The 9,878-nt window shown below is 31.0% G+C and overlaps 2 protein-coding genes across 2 annotated transcripts; one reads left to right on the plus strand and one right to left on the minus strand.

Annotated features, from left to right (window-relative positions):
* The first annotated feature begins 602 nt into the window (after window positions 1–602).
* Window positions 603–3,447, plus strand: LOC130966572 (uncharacterized). The gene is made up of 5 exons (XM_057891387.1): window positions 603–671; window positions 1,509–1,746; window positions 2,312–2,429; window positions 2,520–2,751; window positions 3,419–3,447. The coding sequence occupies exons 2-5, from the start codon at window positions 1,595–1,597 to the stop codon at window positions 3,445–3,447; spliced, it is 531 nt and encodes a 176-aa protein (XP_057747370.1). The 5' UTR covers window positions 603–671; window positions 1,509–1,594.
* A 1,521-nt stretch (window positions 3,448–4,968) lies between these two features.
* LOC130970474 (uncharacterized) lies at window positions 4,969–8,789 on the minus strand. The gene is made up of 6 exons (XM_057896568.1): window positions 8,575–8,789; window positions 7,904–8,076; window positions 6,688–7,342; window positions 6,501–6,569; window positions 5,465–5,577; window positions 4,969–5,376 (listed from the first exon to the last, which is right to left on the minus strand). The coding sequence occupies exons 2-6, from the start codon at window positions 7,997–7,999 to the stop codon at window positions 5,212–5,214; spliced, it is 1,098 nt and encodes a 365-aa protein (XP_057752551.1). The 5' UTR covers window positions 8,000–8,076; window positions 8,575–8,789; the 3' UTR covers window positions 4,969–5,211.
* Window positions 8,790–9,878: the final 1,089 nt, after the last annotated feature.

Below are 9,878 nucleotides of genomic sequence, written 5' to 3' on the forward strand. Positions count from 1 at the left end.
CACCCATTTCATTCAATGAAATCAATTTTATTTTGGAAAAAAAATTGTCTTTATATAAAGTTGATAATTAAAAATTATTCAATGACAATTTAGTCAAGTATGTGAGCATATTAAATCATCTAACGATATTTAACTATTAACTTCACATGAAGATAATTGCACGGTGAGTTTTACCTTATAATATAGATAACAACTTTTCAAATAATTTATATTTATATAATTTATTTTAATTTTCATTTTATACTCGCTCATTGTTAAATTAACTATATTTTTATTTTTATTTAGCCATAAATTTTATTAAATAATTATAAAATAAAAAATTTATTAATCACAACTTACTTTTATAATTATATAATAGATATAAACTAACTAAATTATTAAAATTTGAAAAAATAATTATTTTTTTATAAAAATAATATTAAAAAATAATTATAGTCGAAAAAAATAATACAATTTTGTATAAGGTCAATTGGTTTAACTAATAATCTAATATTTTGATATTTTAATAGCAAAATTTAAAAACAAATTCCAACGCCAAGAAAAATAGTTCCCAAAGCGCGCACACCCAGAAGACGACGTAACTGCACACAGAGAGAAGACAAGACACGTTCTCGCCCAATTGGGCCCCGGCATTTCGGCAATTCAGGCACTCTTTCGACGCACATTTTCTCGTACGTAAACAAATCAATCACCCACTCACTCTTGCGCTATTATTTGATTCATGATTTCTTGTTTTATTTATTCTCTTTTGGATATTCATCTTTTGTGATTATTCTTATATTCTGCTTGTGCATATATTGGAATCTTCCTTTCGAGTAAAGAATGGTTGTTAAACTTGCACTCTTATGATTGCGGTTCTGCTTATTTTTTATCGTGTGACAAATCAATTCATGGCCCTTTTTTTTTGTTCAAGTAAGTTAGTGCTAATTTCTTATTTGGAAATAAGATGGAGATTTTGTATTTGGTATTTAATGCAGTTTAAAACAGAATATATATAAATTCTTAAAAGAGGATTAATGGACAAAGAAACTGTATCTGAATGGCACAATATTCATCATGTTTTTTTAGAAGTAATTGCTTAAAGAAACTCTAAATTATGTTATGGCTTCTATTCCTAGTGAACATCATCGTGATTCGTCTATATTATAACTGTAACTGGAAAAAAATTGCAAAGACTGTATGTTAGTATGAAAAGAAATGAATCATAGAACTTCTTTCAATCACAGAATGTAAATGTAACAGAAAAGCAGATCATGTTCCAAACCATATACATCAATAATGGAAAAGTTATATTACCATTATACATTTGTGTTTTTTTTTATTAATAAATGATTCAAGTGCCTAATTCTTGGCGCTTTAGATGATTAGAAAGAATGATTCTAACAATTGTCACTTAATTCTTTCTCTACTTCATCTGACCTTTATTTCTCTAATTGTGCTTGGCACATTAGCAGTTAGTGTTATATATTTGCAACCTCAATTCATTTCCATACTCTTTTGTGTTCAAGATTCACCATTAGGGAAGCAAAGCACAATTAGATTGAGAGTGCATAGTGATTCTGGTTCTTTCATTCCTGCAAGTTAAAGACTGAGAATGGTGAGAGAAGTTTCAGAGAGTTGTTTGGATAGCCTGTTGACAGAGGTGGTTTCGTGCTATTGCAACCGATTCTACCCTAATAAGCATGATCTTGCTGCTCGCAGAATCGAGGCTATTGGATACCAGGTTGGTCACCAGCTCTCTGAAAGGTAAAACAGTTCCATGGTTTCGATTTCCCTACCTTAAAACTATTGTTTGTCTGTACTAGAATTTGTGCCTGTAGATCTGTTATCAAGTGGGTTTGGTATTGTTGTGATTCTTAGAAAGTTGTTGAGCTCTTTCATCTTTTTAAAACTGTTCTTCAAAAGTTATAGTTTGTTTTGTTTGGTAAAACAAAGCAAAAGTTGGTCACAATTTGCAAAAGGCACAAATATAGTGTGTGGTAAAACTGTGCTTTAGATCTCAAATGACTATAAGAAACATAGATATTGTAGAGAGTAATGTTTTACTTTTAATTTTGGAAGCATAAGTTGGGTTATCAATCCGTTTATGCTTTTCATAAGTAGGACCACTTCACCAAAGAGGTAACCTGCAAATGAAGATGCATAAACAAATGGTGCCATGATAAGTATGAAATGCAAAATTAAGCCTTTAAAATCACTTCAATGTGCTTCTTCTATATCTATTCTACACAATGTCTCTTTGCAGTTGTTAATCCTGAAATATTAATGAATTGGAAAAAATGTGGGTGTGTTCTTAACACACTCTGATCAGGTACACCATGGAGCGGCCACGATTCAATGACCATCTGGAAGCCATCAAGTTCATTTGCAAGGATTTTTGGCTTGAGCTCTTTAAGAAGCATGTAGACAACTTGAGGACAAACCATAGGGTGTGTTAACATCACAGATAAACTCATAACTTGCAGTCAACTCGTCATATCAATTTAGATTGGAATGGTTTATCGTTTGATTTGTTGCAGGGTACCTTTGTATTGCAAGATAATAAATTTTGCTGGCTTGCGCGAATGTCAATTGATCCATTAGCTGATAGTGGTAAGTCACCCGAAGATATTACATCTCCTACAGCTGGAAACAAGGCAACATATGCAATGAAGATGCATCTTTATTTCCCATGTGGCATCCTTAGGGGATTTCTTTCAAACCTGGGAATTCTTTGTGCCGTTTCTGCAGACATATTAACCCTTCCAACATGTGCGTACTTCTCTCTCTCTCTCTCTCTCTCTCTCTCTCACACACACACACACAAGCACCTTGTAAGTCAAGTAATGATTATCTGACATAGGGGGTAAGATTGTTTTGTGAAATCACTTCATCTGTTTGAATATGGTTAAAAAAGGTGCAGGCTATGTAAGGGTTAGAAGGAAGAAAATTCATTAGAAAAAAAAAAGATCCATAGAGAAGAAGAGATGTCAAAGGACATTTTACAATTTAATAAGTAATCTCCTCATTTCAAATATCTGTCACAATGTCATGTGTATTGACAATGGACATAAAAATTGAGTTTTATTTGAACTTGCCTTGCTTGTTTATATCTGAAAATGCATGAAGATTAGCAGGTTCTTTGTTGTTACTATGTCCATTAGACCCGGAAAATGAGACAACTATTGTAGGTGTACTTAATCAGAGATATTAACATTATTGGATAAATTTATTTATAATTTTTGTGTGGAGTATTTCGTGCTGTCAGCCTGTCACTGCCAATCTGCCATTGTTAGCAACGCATGTTTTGTTTATTTCTTTTGTTTCTCTCAAAGATGTAGTTTCAAAGCATTTATCTTTGCTCAATGTGAAAGTAAGGAAGTAATATTTAATGTTTGTTTCTGAATAATCGGTATGCTTTTTCTAAATAATTCTTCAGGTGCATTTACAATCCGTATTAAAGCTTGATGAGTTCACAGTTATGTTAATGATGGAAGTGAGAGCATACAATATCTGCAAGTTCCTTTGCATAATTTGCCGGAGTAAGGATTTTAATTTGCCATCTTTTTATTATCAAATATTGGATTTGTTGTATAGGAAGGGGTCTTGAGGATGGGATGAAGATTCTATGGAGATTGCATGTAACTGTAGAGAGCTGATTTTAGGCAAAATTTTGGGAGACATTTTCTTCAAACTGAGTTCAATAAAGTGGATTTTGTTCGAATGATAATTCGTTAAAGCTACTCTTGTGTAATTGCTAATTTATACTTAATCAAATAGAGGTTTAATAAATCTACAAGTTTCTATCAGTTTAGTAATTTTGTAATAGGTTAATTAATCTAGAAGTTTCCATAATTTTATTAAATTTGTAAATAAGTTACTATACATTAAAAATTTATAATTAAGTTTTCACACTTTATAAAAGTTTGTAAGTAAGTCTTTGTAATTACATAAATGTTAAAAGAAATAGAGTAATTCTTAGATATGCTCTTAGGAACTTAATAAAAAAATTTCTTATCGTTGAATGAATAATATACTAAAAGATAATATGTTAAATTTTATCATTTTTAAGAAAATTGAATGCATTATCTTTATTTAGTTCATTGATATATTTATATCCTTTTAATTATTCTCCGAATTTCTAATGATAAAAAATTATATATATATTCTTACAATTTTGGAATTCTAAGAATAGTTAGAAAGATAAATTAGAATTATTAACCGATACTTCATACGTAAATACATGTAAAATAATTATAAAGCATTTGTTTCCAAAATTTTTGTTTTAAAAAATAATTGTCTTCCATTATACTTTTTATAAGTACAAAGAATAAATAATTAGAGTTTTCTTTATTTTTTTTTTCTAAAAAACAACTTTGATATATACAATAAAATCTAATTTTGCAATTAAGTTCTTATTATTTATATTCTCAATTTAATTCTTACAAGTATATGTTAGGAATATTCTTTTTTTTTTGTTTACTTCTTTTAATAATAAGGGCATAATTAAATTTTTTTATAACATATAAAGACTTAATTATAAATTTTTAGAGACTTTTTATAAATTTAGTAAGACTACAAAACCTCTAAATTAATAAATCTAAACCTATTTTATGAAAATTACAACATCCATTTTTACCGCCTTCCCCCAAATTTTAAGTCATGTTCCGCCATAGATCGTCTAAGTTGCTTTATTTTATCCAAACGAAACATCTAGTTATTTTAATCCAAGTTAAACCTTGTGGTGGCGTACTGCCAAATATGCCTTGCCTATTTTGATGTTTCCCTAATGCCACATGAGTTGTTATTTTTTAAATTTTTTTATACCCAACTTAATCCGAGGAAGAAAAAATAGAAATAACATTATTATATTATTTAGAGAAAATATCGATAAAAATAAGTATTGATGCTTACTAATTCAATGAACATTCAAGGACAATAGTATGAGTAAGAAAAGGCATGCAAATTACAACAACAATTGGTGGAGAATATGGAAATAAGATACATTCAATATTTACAATTTAGTGGCTATACAATGTTTTTAGGTTCTTTCCCTTCCTATTTTCTGTGAGCATGAAACAGATAAAAGAAGGAAGAAAGTTTGGGTGATAAGAAGAAACTAGTGATGACATATATATCATGAATTCAAATATTACTAGCATTCGATTCTTGGAATTCCACAATGAAATCTCAACCTATAAGGAGGGGTTTTCAATTATGAAAGGTTGAAAACTAGAGAAGCTCCCACTCAGGTTCAGAAATGCTAGGAAGTGGATCTAATTTCTCCACACAATCTCCATTTAGTTTTTCACCGTTCCCATGCCATGCTGCAAGCTCTTCATATTCTTGCTTTCTTGCAGACTTCTTCGCCAGCGAAAAGACTCGCCGCCTCGATTTCTTTTAAAAGGAAGAGTATTTCGATTAGACATGATTGTGTATGTAATGTATTGAATAGAGGATGAATTTTCGGGACGAGAATGTGTACCTTGTTAGTCTTCGAACTATCGCCTACCTTGGGAATTAATTTAAGTTCGTCTCCGGTCACCATAACACAAGTTTCCTCGAGGTTTAGATGATCTTGTTGCATGGTTTTGTGCCCTTCATCAAGTGTTGTTAATTCAGAAATTCATGTATTTGGAATTTTAAAATGATGAGTTACCATACACAAGAAAAATATGAAATTGAATTAATAACGATTCGCTAATAGGTGCCAGGGATGAAGGATTAGGTGAAGAGTCTCATCGCTACGAACTTGAGAACAAATATAAACCTATGACAGATTAAACGAATCTTGATTCTCCATGCAATTTTGATTACAACCAAAAATAAAAACTTATCATATATATGTGTTATGAGAAATTTTGAGGTCATAAATGAGTACAAGTTCTGGGTTGAGTTGCATAGTGAAGACACAAACAAACCTAAAATAGTGGCAGAGGTTGCACTAACAAACCTGTGTAACGTTATTACACACAACCCACTTGTAAAAGTAACACAAAATTGAAGTCACTAGGGAAATCAAGAAAATCATATGATTGGTTTATAGTGCAAAAAGGGAAGCAAGTCGATGTCTCGACCAAACTAAGTGACTGTGAAAGATCAGCATACTTTTATTATTGGGATCCCAGTGGTTCCCCTAGCACACAGGTACTATTACCAAAAACCTTACTAACCCGTCCTGACTCGAACGAATCCCATAAAGAGGTAGGAGTCTCTCATTTCCATTCTCATCCACAAAAGTTTGCTTGCTATCTTATATAATTATAAACCATAAATATACTGGTTGTAGCTTTTCATCTCGACGCCTCTCTAGCACCCATAAAAGGGATAAATCAAATACTTAAAAGAAACCAAGATATAAAGTGATACTGGCTTGAAGATGAAGTGCTTGTTTGGGCGCCATTAACATTGAAGTGAGATGTCAGAAAGTCGAAACTATACATACATACATACATACATACATACATACAGTGAGTATTTAAGCCAACTACTTCATATTTCATAACGATATGAATTAATACCTGGATGAGATATCACTACCATGCTGGAAGAACAATCATCAGCCTGTATTGTTCTGTCGGAAGAGAACCCTACAAGTGAAACAATATAGTTATCAAGAAAGTCCATCAGAGCTGAAGCCGAAAGTGAAAAAACAAAAATGACAAGGGAAATTCTGAACCTATAACAAAGTGATTCTCATAAGCTCACCTGATTTGGTGAATTCCGGAACATTGGGGGATTGTTCAGAACTAGCATTTTCAATTTCAATACAAGAGTCTGCTTTGGAGGAACACCTTGTAACTTCAGATGAAGGCGGCTTTGAATCACCAACTGCAGGACTTATATCTTCATTCGAGGTCTCGCAAGATTGGGTTGCCCTGCATGCATTTGTTTCTGCCAGTGTGGTTTTATCGAATTTCTTGGATGCAACAACTCTTTTAATTTCTTGATTTCCATCGATACGAATATTCGATTTGATATTCGTGGTCTCAACATAATGTCTTGAATGTGAAATGAAGTTTCTTCTTCTGACCGAACTTCTAGAAGATGATATGAACATAGCATCAGAAAGACAAGTTCCATCATCAGATGCAGCACGAATGGTATCATTATTGCTATCATGATGAATTCCTGAATCATATTTCTTGTGTTTGAAATCTTCCTTCATAGGTTTTTCCTTCAAACTTTGAAATGGCCTTTCAAATAACCAAGCATCAATGTATGGATCTACAGGTCCAGAGGCTACTTTTTCATCCAAATCATAGGAACATGGAGGAATGAAATCTCGCATAACATCTGAATATAACTTTTTAACATTCGTGCCAACAGTCTGCATCTGATTCTCTATATATTTAACTGCATCCTATTTCTCAATGAAAAAACAGAAATAAGAGATATAACAGACATTATAATTGCCAATCAATGCAAGAGTTGGAGCCATCAGTGTTTAGAACAGTTAAACCAACTACTGTTAACAGATAGAGACCACAAGCTTGTCATAAATCACCACCAATAGAAAACAGGAAAAAAAATTAGAACACAGTTGCATTAAACATTCAGAAATGTGTGTGAGCCTTTGAAATGAAGATAATGAATATTTCTGAAACTTTTTCCTTTGCAAATTTTCTAAGGTTCGTTTTTAAGTAAATTTTCCTTTTTACAAAAAAAAAAAAGGCATTCTATTTTGAAAAACAAAGCTGTAGTTTTTCTTTCCCCTTCAAAATTATGACTATTTTGACCCCCCCATATTAGAATTGAGTGAACCTAATTCCAAGCAATGCACTGCAGTGCGAAAACAAATCGTATTATGATACATGTTGAAGCAAAGACATGTGCACTTATTAGGGTAATCTAAGTTATCCTTCCATTTAAAACAATCAATATGTTTAACATAGGTCAAGATTATTCGAAAAGGGAGCCATACCTCGCAGATTATATCTTCAGCTTCCAGGCACATATTCTCAAATTTCTTGTATATATTTCCCACCCAAGTTATGCCTTTCACATCCATAGTGATCATAGTATATCCTATATCCTTTCTAGAATATTACTAAGTCCAGACACTGTCTGATGGTGGTTCTACTTCTACCTGATTGTCTGCAAGAAATCAGAAACAAAGTATCAAACGGAGTCATGAAAGTATCTTGATTAAAGAGTGTTATAACAAATACATAAAATGGATTGGAAAAAAAAAAAAAAGAAAATCAATTAAACAAGAGCATTAATGGAAATTCAATTAAACAAAGTCTTTGTCTAATAATGCCAAACTTAAAAGCTCCAACTTCCCACTGCCCCACTTTCTTACCTACCAACAAAACTACTAGTCTCTAACTAACAAACCTGCAACCTTGAACCCCATATCAAACCCTTCGGATAATTTAAGCCACACAATTTTTTCATCTTTTTCGTACACCAAACATCAGCAAAAAATAGAAGAAATTGGATTAGGGACATCTAAAATAAGAAGTAACACAAAATAAACAAACAAAAACACCAAATTATAATAAGAAAAAATAGAAAATCAACAAAGGAATGAGATTTTTATGATAAAAAAAAGTACTACAAATTAATATAGAGAGAGATGTCAGAGCTTACCTGTTCGTAGAAGCAGAGAATTAAGAGAGCATCAATCAACATGCTCAGCCAATTGAATTGCTATTTAAAGGGAGGAAGAAAAGATAAGAAGTGCAATTGTAACACGAAAAGGGTTAGGAGAAAGAAAAGCTTGGATAAAGTTATAAAAGGAGTTTTGTGACCTTTTGCGGCGGTTAGTAATGTAATACGATACGAGGATGAACGAAGAGAAAACGTGCACAGTAGGCATTCAGCTTCTTGAGGCATTAAGATGTCCGTACACGTGTGCATCTTTGTCCTTACGTTTTACTCCCTAAGTCAACGTCATTTTTACAAAATTACTATTTTACCATTGTTATCCGAATCCGATCGGACCGTCCGATTCAGCCGAAAATTTGATAAATCAATGATTTGTCTGATTCAGTTTGCTGTTAAAGTATTAAGTTTGAACCTGTATAAAAATCTGTGAACGATGGTCAAATCTATTAAAAATTTAAGATTTGAATCATCTAAAGTTTAAATTTCACTTTAAAAAATAAAATATAATTTTTTATTTTTGAATAATTTTTCTTTCATATTTATTTTTGGTCCTACTTATGAAATTAATGTTGAGAAATTACACTTTACTCTCTAAAATGGAATTCAAACTTTAGAGAATTCAAATCTAAAAATTTAACCACTCAAAAAAAATTGCTTGTACCAACAAAAAGTTGCTAACCCAAAATATTTATTTTTGACAAAATAAATTTTGAAAAAAGAAAATAACATCTTGTGAAAGATTGGATTGTTTTATTTTTGAATAAAATATATATGATCTACGAAGGTAGATGACAAATTATATATTTTTTTGTTTCGTTGTCAGAGACGAAACTAGATAAAATATTAGATGAAAACAAAAAATATTTATACAATAAATTAACACTAAAATAAAATTTTAAAGGAGACGGATTAAACTGAAATTTATATATAATTTATATGTAAAAAATTAAAATTAGGGGGACATCGCCCCCTTTCCTACTACCACCTAGCTCCGCCCCTGTTTGTTGTGTTATGCAATATGTCATGTTTTATTTTAATATGATTATTTATAAATTTATTTAGATATATGAGATTTTTTGTTTTTTAAATTTAATAATTTTATGTTAGGTGAATTTGTTTAGTGATTTTCTTTACACAAATGGCAAAAAAGTTCAAAAGGAAAAAATGAAAAAAAAAAAGTGGGGTGGAGATTATTTTAAAAAAAAATTGTATATATTTCTTATATAATTACCTAAATGTTCTTGTAAAAAATTAAATCAAATATATTAATTGTTTACCACTTATAA

The sequence above is a fragment of the Arachis stenosperma genome, chromosome 3 (genome assembly GCF_014773155.1).
Source record: "Arachis stenosperma cultivar V10309 chromosome 3, arast.V10309.gnm1.PFL2, whole genome shotgun sequence".
NCBI classification, from domain to species: Eukaryota; Viridiplantae; Streptophyta; class Magnoliopsida; order Fabales; family Fabaceae; genus Arachis; species Arachis stenosperma.

Bases quoted from the DNA above. Each gene is read 5' to 3' on its own strand.
- LOC130966572 (XM_057891387.1), top strand. From the start codon at position 1,595: ATGGTGAGAGAAGTTTCAGAGAGTTGTTTGGATAGCCTGTTGACAGAG. The intron at 2,430-2,519 runs GTGTGTTAACAT...GATTTGTTGCAG, and splicing joins ACTTGAGGACAAACCATAGG to GGTACCTTTGTATTGCAAGA. The intron at 2,752-3,418 runs GTGCGTACTTCT...ATAATTCTTCAG, and splicing joins CATATTAACCCTTCCAACAT to GTGCATTTACAATCCGTATT.
- LOC130970474 (XM_057896568.1), bottom strand. From the start codon at position 7,999: ATGATCACTATGGATGTGAAAGGCATAACTTGGGTGGGAAATATATAC. The intron at 6,570-6,687 runs GTGAGCTTATGA...TTTCACTTGTAG, and splicing joins TCCGGAATTCACCAAATCAG to GGTTCTCTTCCGACAGAACA. The intron at 5,578-6,500 runs GTATTAATTCAT...CACTTGATGAAG, and splicing joins GGTAGTGATATCTCATCCAG to GGCACAAAACCATGCAACAA.